The sequence below is a fragment of the Periophthalmus magnuspinnatus genome, chromosome 23 (genome assembly GCF_009829125.3).
Source record: "Periophthalmus magnuspinnatus isolate fPerMag1 chromosome 23, fPerMag1.2.pri, whole genome shotgun sequence".
Lineage (NCBI taxonomy): Eukaryota > Metazoa > Chordata > Actinopteri > Gobiiformes > Gobiidae > Periophthalmus > Periophthalmus magnuspinnatus.
In genome coordinates, this window is record NC_047148.1 from 17,352,772 (window position 1) to 17,378,302 (window position 25,531).

General features: G+C 37.5%; 3 protein-coding genes across 3 annotated transcripts in view; all 3 read right to left on the reverse strand.

Moving 5' to 3' along the window:
• Nucleotides 1-1,578: 1,578 nt before the first annotated feature.
• naa25 (N-alpha-acetyltransferase 25, NatB auxiliary subunit) lies at nucleotides 1,579-9,003 on the reverse strand. Its single transcript, XM_033989131.2, is given in 25 exon segments — nucleotides 1,579-2,177; nucleotides 2,321-2,461; nucleotides 2,554-2,664; nucleotides 2,735-2,832; nucleotides 2,918-2,948; nucleotides 2,950-2,984; nucleotides 3,056-3,185; nucleotides 3,264-3,501; nucleotides 4,086-4,211; nucleotides 4,284-4,435; nucleotides 4,908-5,007; nucleotides 5,099-5,279; nucleotides 5,340-5,429; nucleotides 5,511-5,715; nucleotides 5,798-5,910; nucleotides 5,986-6,158; nucleotides 6,262-6,351; nucleotides 6,436-6,547; nucleotides 6,836-6,914; nucleotides 6,970-7,077; nucleotides 7,166-7,240; nucleotides 7,320-7,438; nucleotides 7,521-7,659; nucleotides 8,017-8,102; nucleotides 8,862-9,003. Coding segments are annotated over 25 exon segments (2,913 nt in total). The 5' UTR covers nucleotides 8,920-9,003; the 3' UTR covers nucleotides 1,579-2,054.
• Nucleotides 9,004-10,079: 1,076 nt separating this feature from the next.
• pitpnb (phosphatidylinositol transfer protein, beta) lies at nucleotides 10,080-17,348 on the reverse strand. The gene is made up of 12 exons (XM_033989130.2): nucleotides 17,253-17,348; nucleotides 15,574-15,604; nucleotides 15,155-15,300; nucleotides 14,877-14,968; nucleotides 14,768-14,775; nucleotides 14,577-14,651; nucleotides 14,401-14,484; nucleotides 13,642-13,719; nucleotides 13,471-13,575; nucleotides 13,273-13,395; nucleotides 13,047-13,128; nucleotides 10,080-11,936 (listed from the first exon to the last, which is right to left on the reverse strand). Exons 1-11 carry the CDS (start codon nucleotides 17,270-17,272, stop codon nucleotides 13,081-13,083), a joined length of 810 nt encoding a protein of 269 aa, XP_033845021.1. The 5' UTR covers nucleotides 17,273-17,348; the 3' UTR covers nucleotides 10,080-11,936; nucleotides 13,047-13,080.
• Nucleotides 17,349-17,608: 260 nt separating this feature from the next.
• Nucleotides 17,609-25,531, reverse strand: part of ttc28 (tetratricopeptide repeat domain 28) — a 37,779-nt gene continuing 29,856 nt past the window's right edge. Inside the window, exons 17-34 of the mRNA XM_033989123.2 lie at nucleotides 25,211-25,463; nucleotides 24,529-24,638; nucleotides 24,032-24,161; nucleotides 23,374-23,601; nucleotides 23,146-23,302; nucleotides 22,879-23,019; nucleotides 22,645-22,789; nucleotides 22,397-22,576; nucleotides 21,794-22,311; nucleotides 21,447-21,694; nucleotides 21,257-21,381; nucleotides 21,091-21,168; nucleotides 20,844-21,000; nucleotides 20,695-20,771; nucleotides 20,236-20,365; nucleotides 20,022-20,129; nucleotides 19,320-19,950; nucleotides 17,609-18,922 (exon numbers count right to left, since the gene is read on the reverse strand). Coding sequence (XP_033845014.1) covers nucleotides 17,866-18,922; nucleotides 19,320-19,950; nucleotides 20,022-20,129; nucleotides 20,236-20,365; nucleotides 20,695-20,771; nucleotides 20,844-21,000; nucleotides 21,091-21,168; nucleotides 21,257-21,381; nucleotides 21,447-21,694; nucleotides 21,794-22,311; nucleotides 22,397-22,576; nucleotides 22,645-22,789; nucleotides 22,879-23,019; nucleotides 23,146-23,302; nucleotides 23,374-23,601; nucleotides 24,032-24,161; nucleotides 24,529-24,638; nucleotides 25,211-25,463 — 4,473 coding nt within the window. The 3' untranslated portion in view covers nucleotides 17,609-17,865. The remainder of the gene's footprint in view (nucleotides 18,923-19,319; nucleotides 19,951-20,021; nucleotides 20,130-20,235; nucleotides 20,366-20,694; nucleotides 20,772-20,843; nucleotides 21,001-21,090; nucleotides 21,169-21,256; nucleotides 21,382-21,446; nucleotides 21,695-21,793; nucleotides 22,312-22,396; nucleotides 22,577-22,644; nucleotides 22,790-22,878; nucleotides 23,020-23,145; nucleotides 23,303-23,373; nucleotides 23,602-24,031; nucleotides 24,162-24,528; nucleotides 24,639-25,210; nucleotides 25,464-25,531) is intronic.

Below are 25,531 nucleotides of genomic sequence, written 5' to 3' on the forward strand. Positions count from 1 at the left end.
CACTTTCCTAAGAAATTAAATAACTTAAAATTGTCATGTGAGCCGTTTAGTATATTATTCGATTTAAATGCAACCCTGTCTCGTTTTGGAAGGGCTAATGCTACATAAGGCTATTTTAATAGATCCATGGATAACCCGGGGTGATGTCTGTATCACACTGCCCCCTGGGAATATCAGACACTATTACAAAAGACTCTTTACTGGAGGCAGAACAACTTGTAGTAACATCAGAGCTAAAGAGAGAAACAATGAACAGATTTATTCATTTATTTATTAGATTTTTTAATAGACGATCATTATATAGGCTACACTTAGCTTTGATTAAGGCACATCTTGATCTTGATTTTTTAATGTACAAAGCTATTAACTCTACAATATTTTTTTTTTATCTGAACTTATATTACACCCTTCACAACTAATTTTAGCCCAAAGGATTCTTGCATTATTCATTTCAGAGGCTAGAAACTGCATCCAATATCAATTAACCATTAAAAATAATGGTAGCCCACCACTGGGGTTCAAATGACAAATGCAGGTTTCTGTTGTAATGCAGTAAGTTCTTAGGTCTATTCAATAATAGAAATGTAAACATTTGTGCACCTTTTGGATATTTCAAGACAAAGTGAAATGCAATGAATTGGAAAAACTCCCATCTAGGAGTATGGCATAGGAATCTGAAAACCTTCTGATGACTTGGCATTTTAAAGGGACAGTAAGTTGTCCCAAGAAAGTTTTATTAAAAGCCTTTATTTATACGGATGATTGTATTCTTACACAATGCTAACGAGGGGGGAAAGGGTCACCATTTAGCACATTTTACATTACACTCGATTTTTCAATAAAAATATTTGCACAACAAAAATAGAAAAGAACACTCTCCACTGTGCCAGTAGTCATCTATCAGTGCTTCTTGTTTATAGCAAAACCACAGAACATCACTACTTGTATTTCTGAGTAAACAAAATTGGACATTGTCTGAAACAAAAGCTGATAACTTCTTTAGTTCACTACTTTGGTTAAAATTTGTAGTTTATCTTTGCACAAGAATATCAAAGTATAAAAAAATGTATAACTAATGATTCAACTGGAAATCAAACCTAGGCTTCTGTGATCAATATCTTCTGCAGCTTTATTTACAACCAGGTCCAATATACAACAAAGAGCTTACCAAGCAGGTTTTTACTCTTTTAATTAGGAATTGCATGTATACCCTTTGAGATCTGTGTGTATGTCAATGGTGTCAACAGATTCTGAGCGCAATAATAACTTGTCTTCTCTACATATGGCTATTCAAACAATGTCAAAATGTGACTTATATAAGTGGTTGCATATATTACATTTGTCACAAATAGATTTTATGGTTGCAGCTTAGAAAATAAATCATAAATTGAGTGAAAAAGTTGCACATTCATTTAACCATACATAATATATAATACAGATTAATCAGGTCCACTGTAGCACAAAATCCTAATGAGTGGTCTTATTGTTTTGACTGAAGACTTATTGTCAAAGCAGACTTTTACCATTTCCTTATTCTCTTAATAGAGCAAGGTACATTGTTGCTTTCCTTAATGACAAATGTTGTCCTTAATGACAAATGTTGGAAGTGTAGCTGCAAAGCTGTAGGCCAGATCTAAATAGAATAACCTCATGTGGACCATACATTTTATTGGAGTGACACAAAAATGAGAGGGACATGAAACATAAATGAGTGTATATTGTTGAATTGTGCAAAGGGTACAGATAATATGATTAATTTGCCTAAAATGTCACATAATTGGGTCAATCTGCTCATTTCTCGATATTTCTCTAATAATAAAATCTGTAATGGTAATTACAATTGTTTAAACTTGTTGGTTGGATTCTCCCAGTTCAGCATAGTGTAGCCTTGAAAAATGTCTTGGCTTGTGAATTCTCAAACCCCAGGGAGGAAAAGCAGACGTAGGAAATGGATCAGCATAGACTTTTGTTTGACCAACACAACATATGGCCTGACAGCAGATGATGTTGTAGGGCTTTCAGATATTAGGACAGTCAATGATTCATGATGACTTTCAGACCTTAAGATTCTTTAGAGTTTCTGCCCTCTTTTTGAGTAAATCCCCCACTTCTTGTAGTGAACGAATGTAACTACTTTGCACTTTGTCCATAGCAGACTTTGTAAACGATGTCTCTTCCTAAGAGGGGGGGAAAGAAAATGCAAATGTGATACCATTTTTTTTTTTTCTTAAGTCCTACAAGAAACAACTATTGTTTACCATATACTAGTGCACATAACATTTAAACAGTAATCAAACAGAGCCTCCGTCCTGTAGCTCACCTGCGAGTATCCTTCCAGGTTCAAACTGGCAAGTTTAAAGGATGTGATGTTCAATTCCTGTCCTCTAACATGCTCTGAAGCCTGGGTAAGCAAATCCAGCAAACTCCCTGTTAGCTCCTGGAATCCACAAACCACTGCTGGCTACAACATGAACAAAAATCAAATAAAACATTATATATGATCTTAATTCATCATGTAAATATTTACAAGTAATGTAAAAAAGAAAACTGCACCAGAGCAGTGCTGACATCCTTTTTCTTCTTTTTCTTTTTCTGTAGACTTGTCTTTAGTGGTCGAAGAATCTTGGCACAGTAGCTTGCCACCCATAGCACAACACACATGGTCTAAAGAGTAACCAGAATATGACATTTGCACTACAAAAACATAAATTGTACACTATTAGAAATGCCTTACCTCTACAAAGAAAACTAGATTTTCTAATAGGGGTGGTCTGGTTTTTAATACGCTCATTTTAATTTCCAATAAATCCCCCTTACATTTATTTAGCATTTCTGTGGACAAAAAAAGTGAAAAGTCCAGTAAGTCCTGACATTGGAGATAGACTGCCATTCTTATGAAAGATGTGATCATTTTTACCTTGAAGTTGAACTGTTAAGGACTGGAAAACCATTACAAATCTGTGCTTGAAGCTCTGTGGACTCATCTACATCAAGAACATTAAAGCCTACAGTTAATTGCACCAAAGCTGTGGGGAAAAACATTTTTTTTACTTACCAAGACCAGCAGACTCAAGCTCCTGTAAACGAACAGCTAGTTGGAAAGCAGCTGACTGGCACTGACAGCTTCCAATAGACAGAGCTGCAGTCAGTCGAGTAGAGGGTGGTCCCAACAGCGGATACTGCAAAAAGAAAACAATTATTACATTTTCATCATATCATAGTTAAAAATAAGTTTTTTTGCTTTTGGACAACTTGCTTGTATGTTTTTTTTCTGCCAACTGAATTGCTGACTGTAGTGTCTGGTTGAGTCGAGACAGCAGAGCACTCATTGTTGAGGTTTTGTCCCCGATACCATTCTCACTGGTCAGGGCAGAGTTTTGAGTGGACGGTGTGTGTCCAAGGGTTGCTAAGCAGGCTATAAGGCGGAGAGTTAATGAGCGTATCTTCAGCCAAACAGACTCTTCCTCCAAAGATTGGTGCCGGTTCTCCTCACTTAATTGTCTGTGGAAGAAAAAAAAATGAATAAATAAAGAGTGGTTGATTTTATGTTGGTGGCAATTCTGGCACTCTAGCTTGGCCACCTCGCTTTTCTTGTACTTTACAAAGATGTATAGTCTAGGAGCGCATCTCCTATCTGCTACCCATGCTTAGGCTTCTATGCCTGAGACCACAGCCCAAGACAAAAGAGGGTAAGTATTTAGTAGGGCTGGGCAATACAGTTAAAAGAAAAATTTAAAAGAAAATTCATTTCCTCCCTCTTGAATAGTAACAATTTACCAGAAGAGGTCAAAACAGACCATGTGACAGCTTCCACTAGACAGAGCTGCAGTCCTTTGTAAATAAACCTTTACTTAAAAAAACAAACAAACTTAGTGGTAGAGCAAGGCTGCTGCTATAGAGGAGCAAAAGACAGACCAAGAAATACCTGAAGGTTTTTCAGCATCTTGTGTTTTTCAGAAAATAGTACCAAATGAGATCTGTGGCTATACTGACCACATGCCTGCGATGCAAGTGACCTCAAGACTTTATTCTTCATATCAGGGCTAAGAGCCAAACTAAATCACAACATAATTAAAAAGACATACCGATCCTTAGGGTCCCAGCAGGTAAAAACTGTAAGATCTCGGTTGTCCCTTAAATTATTCCATGGGATATCATCTTCTTCTGCAGTCAAAGACATGGCCTTCACACTCTCTTCCAGGCTTAACACACTTTAACAAAAACACAAAGCATTAGAAAGAAAAGTGCACTGCACCAACTTTATTTGTGGAGTAAAGTCTTACATGTCAGCCTCCAAGGTAAGATCCAGCAACATCCTCTCTGTGCGGATTTGAGCAAAGTGCAGTGATTGGTTTAACCTGTTCCTGAGGGCAATGAACTCTGGGATCTTCTCAAAAGCACCATACTTATATGCCTGGATAATATATTCTGAGGTCTGAAGAGTGGAAAAAAACTTTCAGAGCTGTAGAACATGTAGAGTAGATTGCACAATTTAATGTCTGGATTAGATGAGGCTAACAATACTTGGAAGTGAGAACAGCATGTGTTGCCGTCAAAAATGATCATCAAATACCTTGTTGCCACTGTATATGAATATGACATACCAGCTGTGAAGGCTCATGCACATTTTAAAATTTTACCTGTTTATTTCTAAAGGTACTACTGACATGTAATTTCACAAGACATCAATATAACACAAGTAATCCACACATGCTTAAAACGTCCACCCATAGATTAGGGCTGTAACTCAAAATATTGATACAGCAATATATTGTGAAGGAATACTACGCAATGTTCACATTGATACAATGAAGTGTATCGTGATAATTTATAATGAATTTATGTTGTTTAGAAGTAAGTCATGGTAAACACTTACTACTCATCAGAATAGAAGGAATTTCACTTACATCTTTCTGGTTAGAGTGGAAAAACCTGAGGGAGAAGTTACAAGCCTGGGAAGCAGCAGCAAACTGACCCAAAGACTCAGCATAACGTGTCAAAAGATACCTGAAAAACAGATGATTTCAGCTACCAAAGAAACTGTCAAAAAGATGTTCAAAGAATACAAAAATACTTGAATACAGCATAACTGTCTTACCCTATTGTGTCATGCTGTACATGTTTGGCATCCAGGCTGGAGTATAGGTCTACGACAGGTTCAAAAGCGCCCAAGCGGCAGTAAAGAAGCAGTAGCAGTAACTTAAACTGTGCGTTAGAAGAACTGTGAGAAAGGCCTTCATGAAGAATGCCCAAACAGTGCCACACCATGTTTTCATTCCCTACAAAAAGACAAGTGCTTAAGGATACTCTATCCACATTATAGTACAATACTGTCATACCTGTTTCAATCCATAGATCTATGTAGACATGAGCTGCCATGAGACAATACATGTCAGAAAACTGCAGTTCTGTCTTCAAAGCATATTTCCCTGTTTTAGACAAATACATTAAAAGGTTTTGTGCATCATAAAGATTTTTTTTTTGTTGAGACCAAGAAACAGGCATCTTACCAAATATTAGTCCATGATGATAACGCGCTTTCAGCTCCAAGGTAAGCTTTAGTTTACCATCCACATCAAGAGAGTGATGCAGGCCGAGTGCACGACTTAACTGACAAAGGCACAAATGCCTCTGAAGAGCTTTGGTATCCTCCGGAAATGCATACCCTTCTCCAGATTCCCCTAATGGAACAGCTTCACTCAAGCGATTAATAAACTAAAAAAGGTACAAAGGAAGAGTCAGGACTTCATTCTACACTTACTAATGGATAACTGAAATAAACAGTATATTGTTTCACCTGAACATGTTGTTCAGGAGATAAGAGATGTAGATATATTTTCAAATCTGTGATGCAACAAGGTTTGTCCCCAAACTTTACAAAAAACTGCACCATCAATTCTAATGGATCACCTATGGAAAGCAAAAATGACATTTACAAACTATCGAAAATATTCACTAAGGGGTAAAATGACACAAAGGTTGTACCTATCAAACTTTCATCTGGGGAGCCACGTTCTCTTAGTCTGTGCAGTAACTCTAGACGAGCCAAATAGGGGCCTCTCAAAGCACGGGACTCTTTGCTGTCCTCACCTTCGATTCTCTCCTCCACAAACCTTGCTACTTCAGTCACAGTGTGATGAACAGGGCCCTCAGAGCAGCTGAAAGGAACAAACATCCCTAGTAAGTAAGTTAAGTTTCATGTAATAACAAAAAAAGAGCTCAAAAGCAGAGCGTTCATGTAAATAAAACATCAGTACATACTGTTCCCCTTCTTCAGGTGGACACCATGACTGGTCCAATATGTGGAAAAGAGAAGTGAAGTAAAAGCCATAATATTGCCATTCATCAGGGCTAGCAGGAGGAGAACACATATGTGAAATCCCTTAAGTATTGCTGTACATAAACACATTATAATGCACATGTATGTGCACTTACTTTTTGAGTAACAGCTTATGTGCTAGGGCATTGCACTCAGGCCAACGTTGAAGTCGCTGGTAGAGCATCATACATTTATTCTCTCGACTTTGAAATTCACTGGTCAGTTTCTCTATATATATATATAAAAAAAAAAAGAAAAAAAGAAAAGAAAGAACAGGTATTCCAACTGATGTTTTCATGTATAACTGAGGTGATAACTGTGCTTAAGCCAAGCCAACCTCACATAAAATAATTTTGAATCAACACCCTTTTATAGTTTGGGTCAGTGATAATGAGTAATGTCTGCCTTTATTTATATTTGTATTTATACATTTATATTTATAATATTTATAACCAAAATGTGTATCATTATATGGTTCAGTGGAATGGATGTGTATTTTTTGATAACACCGCATACCTCCAAGTGGTCCTTTAATAATTTTAAGGGCCTCCTCACACTTTCCCAAACGTTCCAGGATCATAAAATACAGCTGGACCTTTAAAGAACAGTGTTAAACATTTTCAATAAATATAAAACATAAATAAAATTACCTCTGCTTCAGCTTCGATCTTCTCTTCTTTGACCATTTTCTCCACCATGCGTTCAGCAAGAGGTAAGAACATAGTAAGGGCCAACTTCTCATCCTCTGCTGATATGGCCTGAAGAGTCACATTTTTTTTTAAATTTTGGAGCAAGTTTGTATTACAGAGTAAATGGTGTTAAAGAATAGATGACAAGAAATCTTACCTGCATAACCAAACTCATGACAGACCAAAAGTAATAAGGATTTTTAGGTACAATTTTATATAGGGCCATTCCTGCCTGTGAAAGAAGCAAAATACATGAAAGAACACAACCAGTGGACTTTCATAGTCATATGGCAGATGTTAGCGTGTCTTACCTGTTGCATCTTTTTGTACTCTCCAACTCGTGCATAAGCCATGAAGAGGTGAGAATGATACTCCTCACTGAGAGGAACCTTCTTTACTGCAGCTTCATACAACTTAGTAACCAACTCAGCTATTCACAAAAATACATGAATGTTTAACATAAATGTGTAATAAATAGGCCATATCAGGAATAAAACTGTAAATGTACATACGTCTATGCATCTCCCTGTATAAGATAGTCAACGCCTGAAGTGAGTTATCGTCAGTGGGCTCAAGTGTGGCTACTTCTTGGGCTAGAGTGAAAGCTTCATCTTGCTTTCCAGTTCTTTGCAGTCCAATAGCTTTGAGGACCTACAAAACAAATGGCATTGGTCTGAAGGATTATAGCTGCACCCACCCATGCCACATTTTAAAAAGCAAGCTATATAAATCATAAACATACAACCAAGTCTTTTTATGACAATTACACAAATCTGTACAAGTAGGTCCAAAGGTGCCTGTATCGGTCAATAGAGTGATTGGAAAAAGTCTTTCACAAATAAAAAAATAGACCACCAGAACATAGTTTGTAGAGTCAGAAACTCCAAATTAAATTACTTGTAAAGTCAAATTGAGGTTATTTTTGATTATGTTGCCTTGATTGGACTGGGAGTCTTCAGGGTCAATAGTAGAAATACTTGACAATAACAAGATTCATAATGTACCCACCTTTGCACAATGCAGTTCTTTGTGCTTCTTAAGCAGTTTGTCTGCTTGTTGAATTGCCATTTTATTATTGCCATTGTCAAGATAATCTGAAAAAAAAAAGAAAATATTGCAAACTGAAACAACAGTGTAGGCAATATTGAAAAGTTGTGTGCAGTTTATGTAAAATATCACTAGAATTGCTTTCAAAATGATCGTTCACTGTCGAATGAAAACAATGTGAGGGTAAAGCTGTATACTGACTTAGGGAGTCCATTGTTATTCTAAATATTGCACTGACAGCTGCATGCTATCAAATTAGCAAGCTAACAGCTAGCTAGCTCAAAGCATTGTGTCTGAACATAAATAGAACCTAGATAGAGTTAGTGGAAAGCAGTCAAGTCACCAGCAAAGATCTGAAGTAGGTGTAATATTGAAAAGGTCTGCCAAAATCGGAAACAGCCAGGTAAACGTAGGATATTTTATCTTACACTATTGCTCAGTGTCAATGGAGCTAGCAGGCACTGATCGATTCAGCAAGCTAGCTGTCAAATAGCCATCGAAAAGTCAGTGTGACAAAAATAATGAGATTTTTGAATACATACGCCTATTTCCAAAGAACACAGAGAGCTGTCTATAAATACGCAAGTTTTTGTAGGAGTATCCTACTGTTGCCTCCAATCTCGTGTCAATGGCAAACGGTTGAGGTGCACTGTCATTGGACACTTAAGCCAGCGCAGTCCGAGGTTGGAGACTGAGAGCGGCCGCGCTGCTGTCCTCCAAATCCAATGCATTATTATTATTGCACACCAATAGCTACTCCGTGATTGTTGATATCCTTTTAATCATCCACAAACTATTACACTTACCGTAAATGGGTCTGAGCCGTCTGTCGTTTGGGTCTTGCACATGGCCTCTCGCCGCCATGGTAGAGTTAACCTGCCGCTGATAGTTTACGCATGCGCAAAACCACCAGTTTGAGGGATGCACGTGCAGTGTCGACCTCTAATGGTATGAGTAACGTGCGCATGTACATACATTGATCAAAACAAGCAATAACTGTATTCCTTTAAAAATAGTACATTGACATTTCATTAACCTCTGTCTAATCCATGGATTTATTAAAATATCTAGTCTAGCCTGGCTACAGTGCCTCCTTTTGAAAGTGTGTGTGTGTGTGTGTGTGTGGGGGGGGGGGGGGTGTATTCATTTGGAGAACAGGGCACCATCTGGTTGTCTGACCTGCCAGAATGTCAATCAATTGCGTACCATACATTGAAGATCTATTTATGCTTTCACCTCTTATCTGTAATCAATGTTTGCCATAATAAGAGTATCTCGGCTATGGTGAACCCATTGTCTCATATCCTCCCCCACAGACCAAAAATCAAGCTGAATTGTATACTGGCATAGCACAATCACATTGTTGCTCATTGTGTTAACACGTGAAAGTAACTATACAGATCAAAAAGGAGTCAGTAAGTGGGTTTAACACTCCATAAATTGTATTAGATGAGTTCATCAAATAAAATATATTTCTGCCACCACTATAGTCTGAAATCTTCACTTGTGATCATTTGGGCTCAAGACGTTTGTCCATCAAAAGCACAGCTGAAATGATGTAACGCATGTTACATGTTAGGGTGACCAGATTTTCAAAATTAAAAACGGGGACACACCCGAGTTGGGGTGGTTGGTATTAATAAAATAGTAAAACGCGCTGGTAACTGTTATGCACCCGGCCTATTCTCAACTCACTTCTGAGTTGGTATATAATCCGATTTCTGTCCGTGCAACTAAGTAGATTCTTTTGTGTTCTGCTCATATTCAAGCAGAGTTTTCTGTATTTTAGCTAAATCAATGTCAATATATTCCCATCTTTACTGTTGGCGGGGATCAAATTGGGCAAAATAGGGAGACCTGGAACATTTTTTGTATAAAACTTGGACAAATCAATAGTTTAGGATAAATCTACTGGGACAAGGGATAAAGAGCTCAAAACTGGGAGTGTTCCGGGTAAATAGGGACGTCTGGTCACCCTATCAATGTACTCCATGTTTACCAAACAACTCTAAATAAATTTCATCTTGTGGAAAAGTAATGTATGGAATTTATTAACATTAAATACCAGTGACATATGGGTTCATGTCATGCTAGTACATGTGTATAACATGTAAGTCTCTGCAGTTCTATTATGACATTGGTCTCCATCAAAAAGCTGTACATTCATAAGCATGGATGAGGTACAGTAAACCATGGCATAAAAACAATGAACAATATGCATACTCATTCTATATAATGTAATTAATAGCATACTGTGCATTGCATTTACCTATAACACTACAGTAATGAGAAAGTGTTCACAAGTAACTATGACTATGTAATTCAAGTAAGTGGTATTTACACCTATACTTTGGGCCTAGTAAAAAGTACACTTATTAAATCTGCCTAATGTAAACCATAGAGGTTACATGAAAAAAGACATCTGTCATCATAAAAATCATTGCATTCCAAAAGGGTTTGAATTAAGTTAATAGCAAAACAAAAAAAAACTAAATTTAGCCTGAAAGCAGTGAAGCAAAATATACAGATCACTTTCAGATCACTGTAAGAATACAGTATAACTCACTTTACAAAGTTTATACCTTAACCAAGTTTAGATGGATAACATTGTCTAAAAGTTAAGGTACTGAAATGCTATTTTAATTAGTATACAGGGTGAAAATCAAAATACTACAATACAAACATCCACAACTGCAAAATCATTGCACATCTGCCTTGTCTGGAGCCAGTAGCCCTGTTAGTTCAAAGAAGATTTTATAGCCAGACGAATGGACACAAAGATGCACAAACTCTCAGCTTCAATTGTTTTAGTAAAATAGAAAAGCTTTTGTGAAGGCTGCAAGCGCTTCAAATAAAGCCCTGGCCAAGGAAAAAGGACATGCAGCATCAGCATGAGGCAAGGTCCACTGGCTGATCATGAGTGGGAGAACTAATAAAGTTGAACAGAGGAGTTCGCAGAATGACAATCAAGAGTGAAGTTTCATCCCAACCAAAATAAACACACAACTTAACAGACTCCTCAAAGGTCCCTTGACCTTCTCTTTCACTGACAAATGATTCAGTGTCATTGAAGAGTTATGCAATGATCGCTGATGAGGAGTCGTTATCTACATGCGCTTGTGAAAGGATTACACGCATGTGACCGTGTGGAAAAGTGTGTTCCCTGTGGTATAAGTATGAGATAAAAGTCCTATGCATGAAAACTTCAAGATTACTAGGACAAATACCTTCATTTAAATTAAAATACAAACAAATATACAATATGTATTTTCAGCTTAAAAAGGATAGACAAAACAAATGGATCATGACATTTATCCTGGTTTAAAAACACATTTAGTGGAAAGATAAGGTTTGAAACTGTAATTTACAGGGAGGGTGTGAATACAATTATTTTCTGTCACTTCTGTCACATAATACTACCTTTATGGGTACTTGTGTATAGCTAATAATAACATTCTGATTCTTAAAAAAAATAAATGTATGACTATCCAAGTCTGAGACAAATGAAGGTCAAGAAAGCCCATTGTTGTAATAATAATAATAATAATAATAATAATAATAATAATAATAATAATAATAATGATAAACTAACAATACATATTTCAGGCAATTTGAGTTCAGTGCAAAGAACTTTTTTTCTTATTTATAAACAGGTATATTTGTCTAAGAGTGGGAGGCATGTGATTGTGGTAGTATCTGTACAGTACGCATAACCAATCTGTCAAACCCCCCCAATGAATCACGGGAGACAAGAAGAGTGTCGGGGAGCCCTTCCGCATCAGCGTAGACGTGTCTCTGATGACATCATGCCGGGGTTTGGTTGTTTTGCCTCACTGCTCATGAGCAGCACTGGTGCCTCGAATCGGACCTGTTTTACGCAGCTATGAAAAAAAAATAGACCAAACAAAATTCATGTTTTATAGTGAATATATAAATATTTTCATGCATGAACAGACAAAAATGGATCCATGCAAATGAAATAACAAATTGAACAAAAGCACTTTCCAGGTGAAGGAGACAGAGCTGTGAATACTGTTAATGGTTACTTGACGTGACACCCATTTTCAGCACTTTAAAAGAATTTTTAAATAAACTTTTTCTTCCATAAATTACATATAGTTTTAGAATGAAGTTGTTTCATTTTTTGGTAACAAATTTCTGTAAAATGTTCTGTGGTGTGATTGGAATGCTTTTCCATAACAAAAATCTAGAATGAGTCTCTTGTGTCAGAGACAGTTCAGAAACTGCTGGTAGCTGGAAGTGTGTGTACATGACTTAATAAAAACACACCTTTATCGCTACTTTAAATCTATAAAATATATGAGCAGTTTAATGCTGTAATGCCGTGTAACATGAAGAATCACACATTTTAATAAAACTGAAGGAGCTCGTCTGGCATTTATGCACTAGGGAGAGCTCCGGGGTTAAGGGTTTAAGTTCCAAGTCAAAAGAAATAATAATGATATTCTTATTTTGGTAAATTAAACTTTTCTGAAAAATGTTGACATGACACCTGTATTTCCTGCGAAAAATACTATTGTGATTGTTAAAAAGATATTGTTTAAGATGGAACAGTAATTATTAAACAAGCACTATAGACATATGAATTTTTTGACATGGCAAATTTGTAGTGAATGTCCAGCGGGGTGACAGGAAACATCACACCAAAGGGCAGGTTAAAATACCTCAAATTAAAAGGGTTGCAACAAAAAAAAGGTTGCTTGCAAAATGGCTTCCTTACAATAGCTGTAGAACTGATTTGTTTTCGTAAATCTTTTTGCTACAAAAGACGTGTTACACCCCCAAATGTCAAGTACCCTAATATGTAAGAGGGTATGAAAGAGGGTTAATTGACAAAGGCAACAAAAAGAATAGAAAAATGATTTAAAAGCAACATAAAGATGGCAGCTGTGATGCAGAGGGGAGATTGTTAAGCAAATGAAAGAGACAAAGGTCCATGCAGTGCCACTAGTTGTACTTTATAGACTTACTCAGCCTGCTTCTAGAGTTTGAACTATTGGATCTTTAATCATCTGTTGCAGAGGTGCCTCTCACTTCTCCTTTTTGACGCATCTAATGAAATTCAGGAGCAAGTAATATTTTGTAAATGTACTCATTGGCCAGATGTTACATTACATCACTTACAACCCATTAGAGAAGAAAACATATTCAAATTTCAAAATTCAGAGTTAAATGTACAGCAATAGCAACTGGTACCTCTTCAAGTTCTTTCTGAGTCTCCTCTTCCATTCGCCGGATGTCCTCCATAGTCAAACCCACCCATTTGTCAATCCAGCAGAATAGTTGACGATGGAAGTTGGTGAAAATGCGCTTTTCTTGCTGTAAAATGTACAGAAAAATATTCTTATATTTCAAGTTGTACACATATAAAAGATGCGCTTAATATGACATTACCCTATGAATGAAGTTTTCCACTTTTGTTTGCAGACCCCACCATCTAAATTTGACAGTGACTAATTTGTATGCACACATGTGAGGACAATCTTCCTTCAGTTCATTCTGGAAAAAAGAAGAATTATAAACTATATTATAAATACTTTATAAAAAGTATCAGCGTATCTGTACCTTCCATTCTGGACCAAGGGGTCCTCTGCCCGTCTTGGCAGAGTGGAAAATAGTAGGATCTTCTTCTGGCTTATAATCCTAAAAAAAGAGAAACTGAAGTGTAACCTGATCATCACAGAGCACACCTAATTTGTTATGGAAATCGTATTTTCCCAAAAGAACTAGCAACATTGACAAAATACATGCATAACAACAGATGGTATTACAAAGGTTAGGTCACAAAGATCCATAACAATACAAATAAAGATTTAAGGTAAAGAAAGCTATAACAGTATATTAAACCAGGTGACACATTTAAAGCACTGCTCACAAACGCCTAAGAATCAACCAACACACTCTAGCCCCCAGTACAGGATGCAAAGAGTGCAAATCAGATTTGTTGGAAACAGTGGTACCTATCTGGAGCAGATGGACATTAAGATTAGGCAGAGTTCAACACTGATCCACTTAAGTCATTATTAACACTACTCATGGTAGTGGTACAAGACTGAAAACTTAATGTAATTTGTAAGAAGAATTTGAAGTTTTAATTCATGCATAAACTTACAAATCTAGGCAAATATCTCCTAAAAAAAAAAACTTCTCTAAACGTCTTTCTAGTTATGTAACAATATGATGATGGAAATATTATTTCAAATATTAATAGAAATTTGACAAATTCATTAAATCAATTGAATACTGTTGAATAATCGTTCACTGCTTCAAATAATTCACTCAAATTTAATTCAATGGGGAGAAAAAAAATAAATAAAAACTTACCGCTGTGGCTACTTCTTCATTATTTGCAATATCAATTGGGACCACCTCTACAGTCCCCCATGTCTGTTCATCTAAGTTGTGAACCTGCAACAAATACATTAGAAAACAAGAACAACTTAGACCTGCTATCTTAAATTAATGAAAATGGCCTGTGAATGTTGTGGTCAAATACTCGCATTTTCTAATGTTCCCATGTCTGGTTTGTGCCACGTTTCAATCTTTATCATGAAGTCATCTTTCATGTACTCATTCTAAAAATAAATAAATAAAACAGGAGTAATTCAAATCCTTTCAACTGATGAAAAAAGCTATTTACTAAACGATTGCTAATAGAAACCTACAGATAATCTAATATGAAGACACTCACCGTAACAACTGCAAATATAAGGAAAAAACACAAAATTAGGTCACAACAACGGCCATTTTTTTTGTTCAAGTATAATAAATTCTGAACGTAAACAGAAAATGATCCTTACTGGTGCGGCAGTATGGATAGGCATTCCAGGCTTTTTCATGAAAAACTAACGCACCTTCTGGTGCTATCATCTTTACATAAGCAGGTACTTTACTGAAAAGAAAGAGGAATAATAACTTTATTAGAACATGAATATTCAAGAAAGTGTGCATTTTTTTTATCAGTTACTTTCTAAATGTGTGCTTTGATGACAAATTGGCTCATTACATACAGTCATATTACACTCTCTAAATGTTGGGTAAAAATTAAATATATAAAAAATTTTCAATGTAAACATACCTTTTTAAATGATAAATTTTGTGTGTGTACTGTCCCTTTTCTCCATCCTCTTCATAGGGTTCATTCTTGAGCACCTCAATGCCTTCTCCTCCTCCGGTTTCATTTTTGCTGGCCTCAGCAACAGAATATAGCTGTCCCACTTGATACTGGCATAAAGAGTAAAAAATAAACATGACCACATATATATTTCAAAGAAAATACAGAACTGATCTCACAGAAATTATCACATTTTCAAAATCAATTCACTTTGTTTTCTGGTGTTATTGCAGCCCAAATAAATCTATCACAAATCTTGCATCAGTTGCTATAAAATTGGGCCTCTAACTTTAAACACAAGTATATTATCATACGACTCATATGTTATCTATGATGACATGTATTTCACAATGTAGTAGTGATTATCACGTCTTAATACCCACCTCTTCCACAGAGACTGGTAACAGCACACGGCTAGGAAAGTCAAGGTGCAACAAAGAACAAAGAGAAACACAATCACAAAATTAACATAGTTTTAAAAGATCTGTAAGATGCCAGTTCTTATATATTTGTATCTTAAATTTGACAAAATAAAAGGGAGAGCAGATGGACAGAATAGATTATTGTTTCACATATAAAAAGGTATGCAAATAGGGGTGGGAGCTATATTGAAAAATTGATAATATGGATGTATGCAAAATTATAATATCGAGTACAACAGTCTAATAAAAACTAAATAAATAATATAAAATAAAAATATAAACAAACTTGCAGTGTTATTTCCGCACTACATAAATCTGAAGTCTATTATGAGCATAGCTCAAACACGCCTCTTATTGGTTTTAGCACATTTCTTATAGATTAATAATGTCATCAACACATGTATCCAGATATTCTTTTTGTCGGTGTCACCCATCCCTTAAGGCCAGTTTTTCAAAAATATAAAACAAAAACTTCTCAAAAATGATGCAAGATTAATTTGCAATCATATCGAAATTGCAGCTTGAATGGAGACTATTAGTAACTCGCAAAGGTTGCAAGTACCAGATTTTCCTCCACAAACAACAAAACATTCTGTTTTATTCTGCATAAAAACGGCTAATCCAGTGCTTTAGAGCTGTACAAACATGCTCTGAAATATATTAGTTTATCAGTTCATATTTTTCTTCAGTCCTTCTGTACATGTTTAAATGCGAATTTTGAATAGAAACACATTATTACATTGCAAATCTAATATTAATTGCAAGGATTGTCAGAAAAATCCCAATTAGATATTTCCCATAGATCGTTCAGGCTCAATTACAGATGAATGAACTTCAAACAAAGTATCCGACTTTGCTCTGCATGTTTGACCCGTGAAGCTACGGTACACAAAGCTTACAAAAAGCAGTCCCTTTGAGCATTAAACAACTTAAAATGAGATGTGAGTACTGATGCAACTTACAGTACAGGTCTGATTATAGGATCCAGCTTGGGTTAGCAATGATTTTACAGCAACTAGAATGAGTGTGTTATTTTGTTGACATGGTATTTCTTCAAAAGATATACACCAATTGAACAAATAATTACATTCACCAAACACTATTTTGGTCATAGACAAGAATATGCTATAAGTTTAATGAATGAATTGTGGACAGCGGTCTTGGCAGAAAACTAGCAACTAGCCGGCTGCTACAGCTAGCGTTAATGTTAAATCCGTGGGAGAAGAAACCTTAATCTGTCACTCAGGGGACTAAAGCTTACGCGACTTTGGAGATATAACAAGCGGCCCACTGGGTAGGGTCGTGCATGTTTACGCAGGGCTAATCGATAAAGGTACAATTTATACACATAACGCATGTTAGTAAGTAATACATTTGATAAGGTTCGGTTTCATTAAGAAGCTAATTAACATTAGCTATAGCTAGCATTGCATGAAAAGACCGGTGTATGGTGTGTTCCGTTAACCACGTCCTGATCCGCCCGTTAAATCGGGCTTTTGTGGTTAGAAGGAGAGGGTGGACACGCGAAACACACCAAAACAGACAAACAGCTATAATATCTTTTTGAGTTAACATTTGCTTGAACATAAGATTGACTAAAAGGCACAAAAAGAGAATTTAGAAAGACACTTCAGACTCACTATTCCTTGATGAGCACCATCTTCGTCACCCCGCCTGCGGCTGCGCACTGGCGTCGACCAGCCCGTCAGAGGAGCTGCGCCACGGCTGGACCACGGGCAGAAGGCAGGGCAAGAGCTCAGGGCCCAGCCTGAACACTTGCAGTGCTTTAGTTTATTGTGAATGAATGAATCAAATGTTTAAAGCTCAAGCTTAATCTTAGGAACTTGACTTTAGTTAACTTGAATCCTGAGTAAGTTTTCCCCAATAGTTCCAGTATACAATTACAAATGAGTCAAAGCCTTGCTTGATTTATTATTTATTCATAAAATCTGATTATTGGAAAACACCATATAAAATACACTCATACCTATAGACATGTATGAATAGTTATCAAATAAAAAGTGGATATCAAATTATTTTAATGATAACAGCCTAAATAGCCTAAATTTAAATGTCTCAAAATGTATACACAGAATGTAACTTGCTCTTAACCTAAGAAAATTGTCCATCCTTATCAGTGGGTATTACTAAAATACCAATGTTTGGCAATTAAAGTTAAAGAAAAAATATGTAAAAAAAAAAAAAAAAAAAAAAAAAAAAAAAAAAAAAAGATTGATTGGTCCTATCTGAAACTCAGCATTTGGAAGATGGAAAGAAATTTCCAGGGGAAAAAAATTTGTATCCAAAACCAAGTCTGTCTTTAGAGTTTGTTGACAAATTTGATGTCGAGGGAGGATTTGCCTCTTGCCTTTGGTGACCATTCTGTCTGCTGTGATTATCAAGGTCATCGGGTCTTTCTGTATGTTTACTAGACTTGTGTTGAGGAGAGAGATTAAGCAAACCTAAAACATCTTTTTGAACAGTACTCATTTTCTTATTTCCACCTTGGAGTAAACTAGCTGGACAGGGCACATCATGTTTCTGAGCAGAATGGGCCCAAAAGTTTCTCAAGTTTTGAAATGTTTTAGTATCCTGAGTGGACTGTTTTTGGTCAGAGGTCTTGGAAGGACTGGAAGAAGTAATAATGGAGCCACTGGGGGAATAGGAAAGAGTTGGAGATAGGGAAGAGTCTGCAGGAGAGCTGCAGACATTACTGCTGGAGTGAGAGAGTGCTGATGAGGCACCTTCATAAAAGGTGTTTGGGTATTGTAGCTGAGCCAGTGTATGCACATTTGAGGAAGGACTTGACTTTTTTAGGTGAGAGAGAGATGAGGAAGGAGATGAATAATCAGAACTGACTTTCTGCAATGATGAGGAGCGGGGCAGTGGTTTTGGTCGGGGTGGAGGCGTTGATACAGGAGCAAAGTGACACGACAGATGTCCAGGGGGAGAAAGAGGGGATGATGTTTTTATACTTGCTCTGCTTGGGGGTCTGCTGAATGCACTTGTCTCAGAGGGTTGAAACTGTTTCTTAGAGTTCAATACTGGAGTGGCAGGGGTAGACAGAGGAAGTGGCTTGTTTTCCTGTGACCCCTTTACAGTCCTGCAATTGGCTGACTGCAGAATCTCTACAGCCTGCATATGGCTCTGGGTCTCCTCTAAGATTTTCTTGGCTAGTTCCTGTGGGTCAAGTGCCCCCGTGGGTCCTGTCCTCTCTTCTTGGGACTTCACTGTGCTGTCTGTTTCAGTACTGGACTGGTCTGACTCAGAGCTACTTGCTTTCCCCTTTCCATTCTTCACTGGAGAGAAGCTGGCCAAAACACAAAAAACTGTAATGTTAAAACAGACGTGTATATTTGATTTTACTAACCATTAATATGATATAATGTGACTGAGCAATTCGACAATTTAACATAAGATTTACATGATTATATTAGCACAGAAAACAATAGTTATGGGATAGTAGAATGCCATAGTCATTAACACTAATAAAATGCAATAGAATGTTTTGTTTAATCAATGTATATGCCAGTCCTGAGTACTACTTCATGTAGTCTAGGATAGTAGAGTTGCATGCAAGTTGTATACACATTTTTACATTAAACTTTAAAAACCTATATATAGCATAGACATTTACATGGCTGGAGATAAATCACTCAATCACATTTTTGTGTATCTGTAATTGTTCCAGTGAGCATTACACTTACTTGCTCTGTCTGAACTTTGGGCTTGTTGTAACTTTTAAAGGCAGTGCTGCTGCTTTAATAGGAGAAGTGGGTGTGCTAACACTTCCCTTTGACGAAACTGTGATGGGATATCCAAGTTCAGAAGCTGCTCCTCTACCAGCTGAGCCTCGGGCATGTTTGTGTCCAGCAGGTAATGGCAGTGTATCACAATCTCTTCCACTGCGTCCTAAAGGCTCACTGCTTATAATGGAGTATCCTTGGTACTCTTCATCTTCTCCTTCTCCCAACATCGCTCCACTATGATTGGTATGTCGCCCCCTGGTCAGCGCGCCTGCATGTCGAGGTGAAGAGTAGGGGCCAGCTCCTCTGTTCTGGTCTGGGGGGTTTGAGCGCTGGCTGATGATGTCACTTCCTGCAGGCTCTGGACGGGACAGAAAACTGAGGGAGGAGGCAAGTGAACTGAGACTGTATACAGAGATGGCATCACAGGAGAGGTTGTCTGGACACACAGGGCTTAATAAGGAGGACTGTGTTGGATAAGAGCCAAATGAGGCTGGAAGAGAGTGTGGCTGGGATGTGGACTGTGATGATGACAAGGATTCTAAAGAAGAGGAACTGTCCATGCTCAGCCTCTTAGGAAGCTCTGTTGAATCTAAAAATAAACATTTGCACATAAATGTCTATAAAGCAATAAAAGCTGTGTAATCACAATGCTGTTCTTACCAAACAGTGCCAGAAGTGACTGCAGGGCAAAATGCATACAGCGCCTACTAGCCTGCTTTCCAGTCTTTAAAACTACCTGTTCCTGACCCACCTCACAAAGATCAAACCCTAAAACAATAAGAAATGAGCCTTAGTCACCTATTCCATATGTATGGATCTATATAATACAAGTATTACAGACAATAAATTAAAAGAGTTAAATTGATTTATTCACCTAAAGCAGCTAGAAATTCATGGCAACCAGGGAGCCTCCAGAGCTGCACACTTATTGACACTTGAATAGGAGCCAGAGAAAAGTCTTGGTCTTTGTCAGATGACTGCAGCTGAACCAGGACTTGGTGTAACTAAACAGAATTCAAAATAATTACATTCTGGAAAAACATGAATCTCACAAGTGCTTTAAAAATAACTTTATATATAAGACAATTCTGATGTGCATCTGCCTTTCAGACCACACACTCACATATATTTTGGTTTGTTTTATTGTTGTATTTTATAGTTTTTGTGTTTTCTTACAAGGTTTAATTAATTTGTTCATTTATGGGTGTTTTGTTCTGGTCCAGTCTGACCGCTGAGTACATTAACAGCATATAGCAACAACACATATTAAAGTGCCATTGCAAAGCACCATGATGCTATGAAATAATATGATTTGATAATATTCATAACAAACCTTATGAACAAGCTGTTCCCCAGCTTCTCTCACTGTCACCAATTTGCACAGCGCCTGAAGAGCAGTAGGCGTAAGACCTAGACATGCACAAACAAAATAGTTTTATTTTACAGAAAACATAAAGAGACAAACATATAAGTAATTATTACCTAGTAGGGACTGAAGAGTGTTACTACACTGTTGTAAGCGGTCCCCGGGGTCTGAAGTTGGGAAGAAAACAGCAGCAGGGAGACCAGCTCCTCCAGAGAAATCCAACCGGAAACCCACAGCAGATAACAACGCTTGCCACCCAGGCACTCCTCCCACCTAACATGGACGAAAGATGGACACAGACAGTAAGTACAAAATCCAGACAATATCAACATACATTTAGTAGATTCATACATTTAGTATTACCTTATTTTCAACACTCTGTTGTGAAGTGTACATGGGATTACACTGTCCATTAAGAATACGCTGCAAAGATTTCTCAACCTAATAAAAAAGGAAGCAATATTTACTAAAGTACACAATTTTGTGTTTTGTTTTTATAAACAACTAATGATGATGGTGTATATTTTACCAAGTGCAACATTACTCTAAGGGCATCTCTGGCTTTTTCTGGATGTTGGAGGATCTCTGTCAGTGCTTGACCAACCAAAGACATGGTGCTGTTAATCTTGACGTCACTACCAATCAAAACATACCCTAAACAGCAAGTGGATTTAGTAAAATGCGACAACCAAATGTACACTGTATTCGTATGGGCTCACCTGCCCAGTTAGATGGATGTGAGAAGTGTTTGCTGCTCTGCAGAGCCTTCATAGCTTCTGTCAGGGCAGCACTGGCTTTGGTCCCATTCATAAGTGTGGCATAAAATGTGTGCATAAAAAGTTTTGAGGCAGCTGTTGGCACAGGCCATAGAGACACACACACACACTGCACTCCAGCAGCCAGGAATGCTCGGGTTAGTCCCACCACACCATCAGCTGTGACCTTACTGCTAGACTCTGGAAACAATCTGGATACAGCCCACAGGATTATGCAATGAAAAATAAAATGTATAAAATCATGAAAATGTAATAAATATGTATACATAAATAAGTACATATAGCAATACCTTAAAACTACCAATTTCACATTTAGACAGAGGCCCAATATGTCTGCAGCAGTCAGGAGAAAGTCCTGAAGAGGTGGGCTATAACATGCAGTCTCAACGTCACAAATACTTGCTCCATCGTCACTAATTGCATCAGCTGTCCTCTTGAGGCACTCCAGACTGCTCTGACTCTGTGTGACACTTCCACTCTGCCTAGAAGATGTTGTAACTTTTTCGGCACCAACATGATCCTGAAAGGGAGCCAGGACCAGGGCAGCAAGTTTCCAGGATATATGCGTAGCAAAATGGACACATTCAGCCTGGCTTAGAACTTTAAGAACATGCTCCTTCGTGGCATCAGTTCCAGTAAGGGGATGACAACCAAGTTGATCTCCTAGCCACAGAGCTTCTTCTTGGGCTGAAGGTAAGGGTCCCCAAAGCCATCGATCCATCACTCTCGGAGGAACATGTGGTGCTCCCACCACTGCTGCCACTGACCCATCCGAACAAAGTAAAGTTCCACCACCACAGGGAAGACTCTTAAAACATGACATATTGTAATGTTGTAATACATTGTCTATTTTCAACATAAATGTTTTTTATGTAGATGAGATATGAAGGTACCTTCACAGTGTCTTCTAAACTGGTTAATGATGGCACGGCAATAAGACTGAACCTTTCATAAAGGTACTCATTAGAAGAACTGCCTTTGAGCAAAGCAAATGGGATCAGGTACAATTCTCCCTCAAGCACCAATATCAACTGTCTGTGTCTTCCCACAGGTCCACTATTATGCATCAAACCCTACAGGAACAAGAAATGTTAAGCCAGAGGCACTGAATCAGCTATGTTTACACTTGTTCCTTACATACCACTTCCATTGGAGCTATAAGCAAATCATAAAGTGCTCGCAGTGGTGGTTTGCCTATGTTTGACGGACGAAGAGGAGAAGACAAGAACCCTTCTTTCACTGGAGACACTGTAGCACTGTATAAACTTGTCATGCTCTGCCAACTTCTACTAAGGGAAAAAGACATTATCAGGTTAAAAGATGTGATGCACAGACAGGACATAGTCATTAGTTAGTTAAATAAATAATTCAGTACCTGTTACAAAGGTGGTTTCTGGATACCATGCGGAGGTAGCCAGTGGGATCTGTAGATGATGTGAGTTTATTGTTAACCTCCTCAAACTGTTGCTCCAAGACCTCTCCTGCTTCACTCTCAATCTCACTGTTGGAGTACATTCTGTCATTAAAAAACAAACATTTGCAACAACAATTCATAAAACTAGTTAAAGTATTTAATACATGCTAATTAACTACAGACAAACTGCAAAACATATTCATAGTTGAAAATGCTTGACCAAACTACCTGCTATAGAGCCCATCCACTCCTAAAGCCTCCCTGGCATTGGTGATGTATTGCTCTAAAGTAAATGGCACAACACCAGCACCAAATCCTTGAGGACTACGATCTCCATCCTGGTAATCAGCCTCTCCAAGATACACCTCATGAAACTTTACAATGCCTGTAATTACAGAAATTGAGTCAACAACATATAATGTTAATATGGATTTTAGAAATATTAACTGGCTGTACCTGTCCCCGGAGAGATAAGCCAGCTATACAAAAAGCCTCCTGCTAGAGAATAGTAGAGAACCATGGCCTTCTGACTATTCACTTTTTCCAGGAGGTGCTCAACGGTGACTGGTGTGTACGGGTCAGTTCCTGGCATCTGCTGAGTTCCTTTCTGACGTTCCACCAATAAATCGGCAAAAGCTCGTGTGCGGCCCCGCTCTGCTATGGCCAGAGCCTCATCATGACGACCTATTAGTGAACACATCATTACAAAACACCATTATTGGAGAAGCTTTGGGGAGGAAAATCTGGAGACAACTCAAAAAAGGAGAACATTATAGTGATAAAACCATTACACATTAAAGGGGAGAAATAATGTAAACAAATTTCATTCGGTCATATATTTCTCTCACATGTTGGAAAGACAAATGAACATGTAAGGAAAATCTGCTGTTTGTGGAATGTCACTATGAAGAAACAGGGCTTCGTAGTTCTATAGTTTTGAACAGAAAGATAATGATTATGCCATTTTAGACCGATATTACGGTTTGCAATGAACAAAGAGTTAAATAAGGATCTAAATATATTATAGTTTCATACTAAATACCCGGAAAAAAGCATAAAATGTTCTTAATATCAAAGGTTTTACATAAAAACAATCTCCTTATACTCAATTTACCCATACTGACGAGAACTCTTTGAAGAGCCTGGTATGAGCTTGTTTGCAGATCGAACAAAGACAGTTTGTAGTCCATACTGTGTTGTGTCTCATGGCGGATTGTCTCAAACAGGACTGATGCTCTGTATAACTGAAACAACACAAGCAAAATGTCAGTACACAGACTGTTTTCTTATCAAACTATTGCCCTTTTGTGCTTTAGTCTACTTATTTTTTGTTAACGCTCATTTGTAATTCATGTTATGCTATCATTTAGTTAACATAGTTCTTGTTCAGAGCTGACCACTAGATGACACTATACACTACAAAAATAACCTGACAGTCCATTAATATCAAGGAAACAATGAAACAAAGCAGATAAATGTATTGATATTTACTTTTTATTAGCTTCATAATGTAGCTTGTTCTCAAATGTAAAAGCTATAGGCACTTTGCAAGCAGCTGATGATTGTTTTTAGATATGACCATGATCTGTCCAGATTGGGAGAATCACAAACCTGATGCTGGGCCTCCTCTAGGTTCCCACTGGCCCATAACGACAGACCCAGGTGGTGGCGTATCTTGGCCTCTTCTTCTCTGCGTCCCAGCTGCTCAGATAGACGAAGACCTGATATAAGCAAGAGAAAAAAGTTTATTTGTTTTTCTTTTTCCTTGTATGTGCTGTGTCTGTTTCTCTGCTCAGTAACATTGGGTCTCTTTACTGTATTGTAGAGAGAAAATGAAAGTCAGCTAACAAATGGCCACATTTTCACGCCTCTTTCATGTTTATAGACTTGAGCAGGATTAGTTCCAACAATGAAGTAGCTGCAGAAAGATGAAAGGCATATGCAAAAAGCTAAATCTTAGAGGATTATTGACAATGAGCAACCTGCACCACTCTCTCACCTGAGAAATTATATTTACGTTATGCTCTTTAAGTTATTTTAGAACTACAAGAACTATACTAGATTGGCTAATTATATTTCCAGTTGGGGTAACTGCAAAATTCTACTGAACCGTTTCACATTTGAGGAGTGTTCACAGCCTCATTCTTTATCATTGCTTGTTTGACCAGTCCTGTCCTATTGTATTCTCACTAAGTTGGAAAAAATTTACACAATATAGGACTATAATAAAGATAATTAAATAAAGAACACTGCAAAACAAATAAATGCACAGAAAGATGCCTCGGTCTCCTACCTTCTTGGAGATACATGACAGCCTGTGAATAGTTTTGCAGAGCATGGTGTGTCCTTCCCAGGCTACCATAGGCAATTGTTTTAGCTGTTAGATCATTAGCCTGAGCAGCAACACTTAGGTGCTGCTCCTGGAAAAAAACTGCCCTCTCAAAGTTTCCCAAAGCTTCATATGTGAGTCCCAGGTTTCCATATGCTCGACCTTGACTCCTTATGCAACCATTCTGTTCAGCAATATCCAGAGCCCTTTGATGCCACTACAATAGAAGAGCACTACATCTCAGACTTTGGACGTAAAACTGGGCATAAAACATAAAAACTGCAC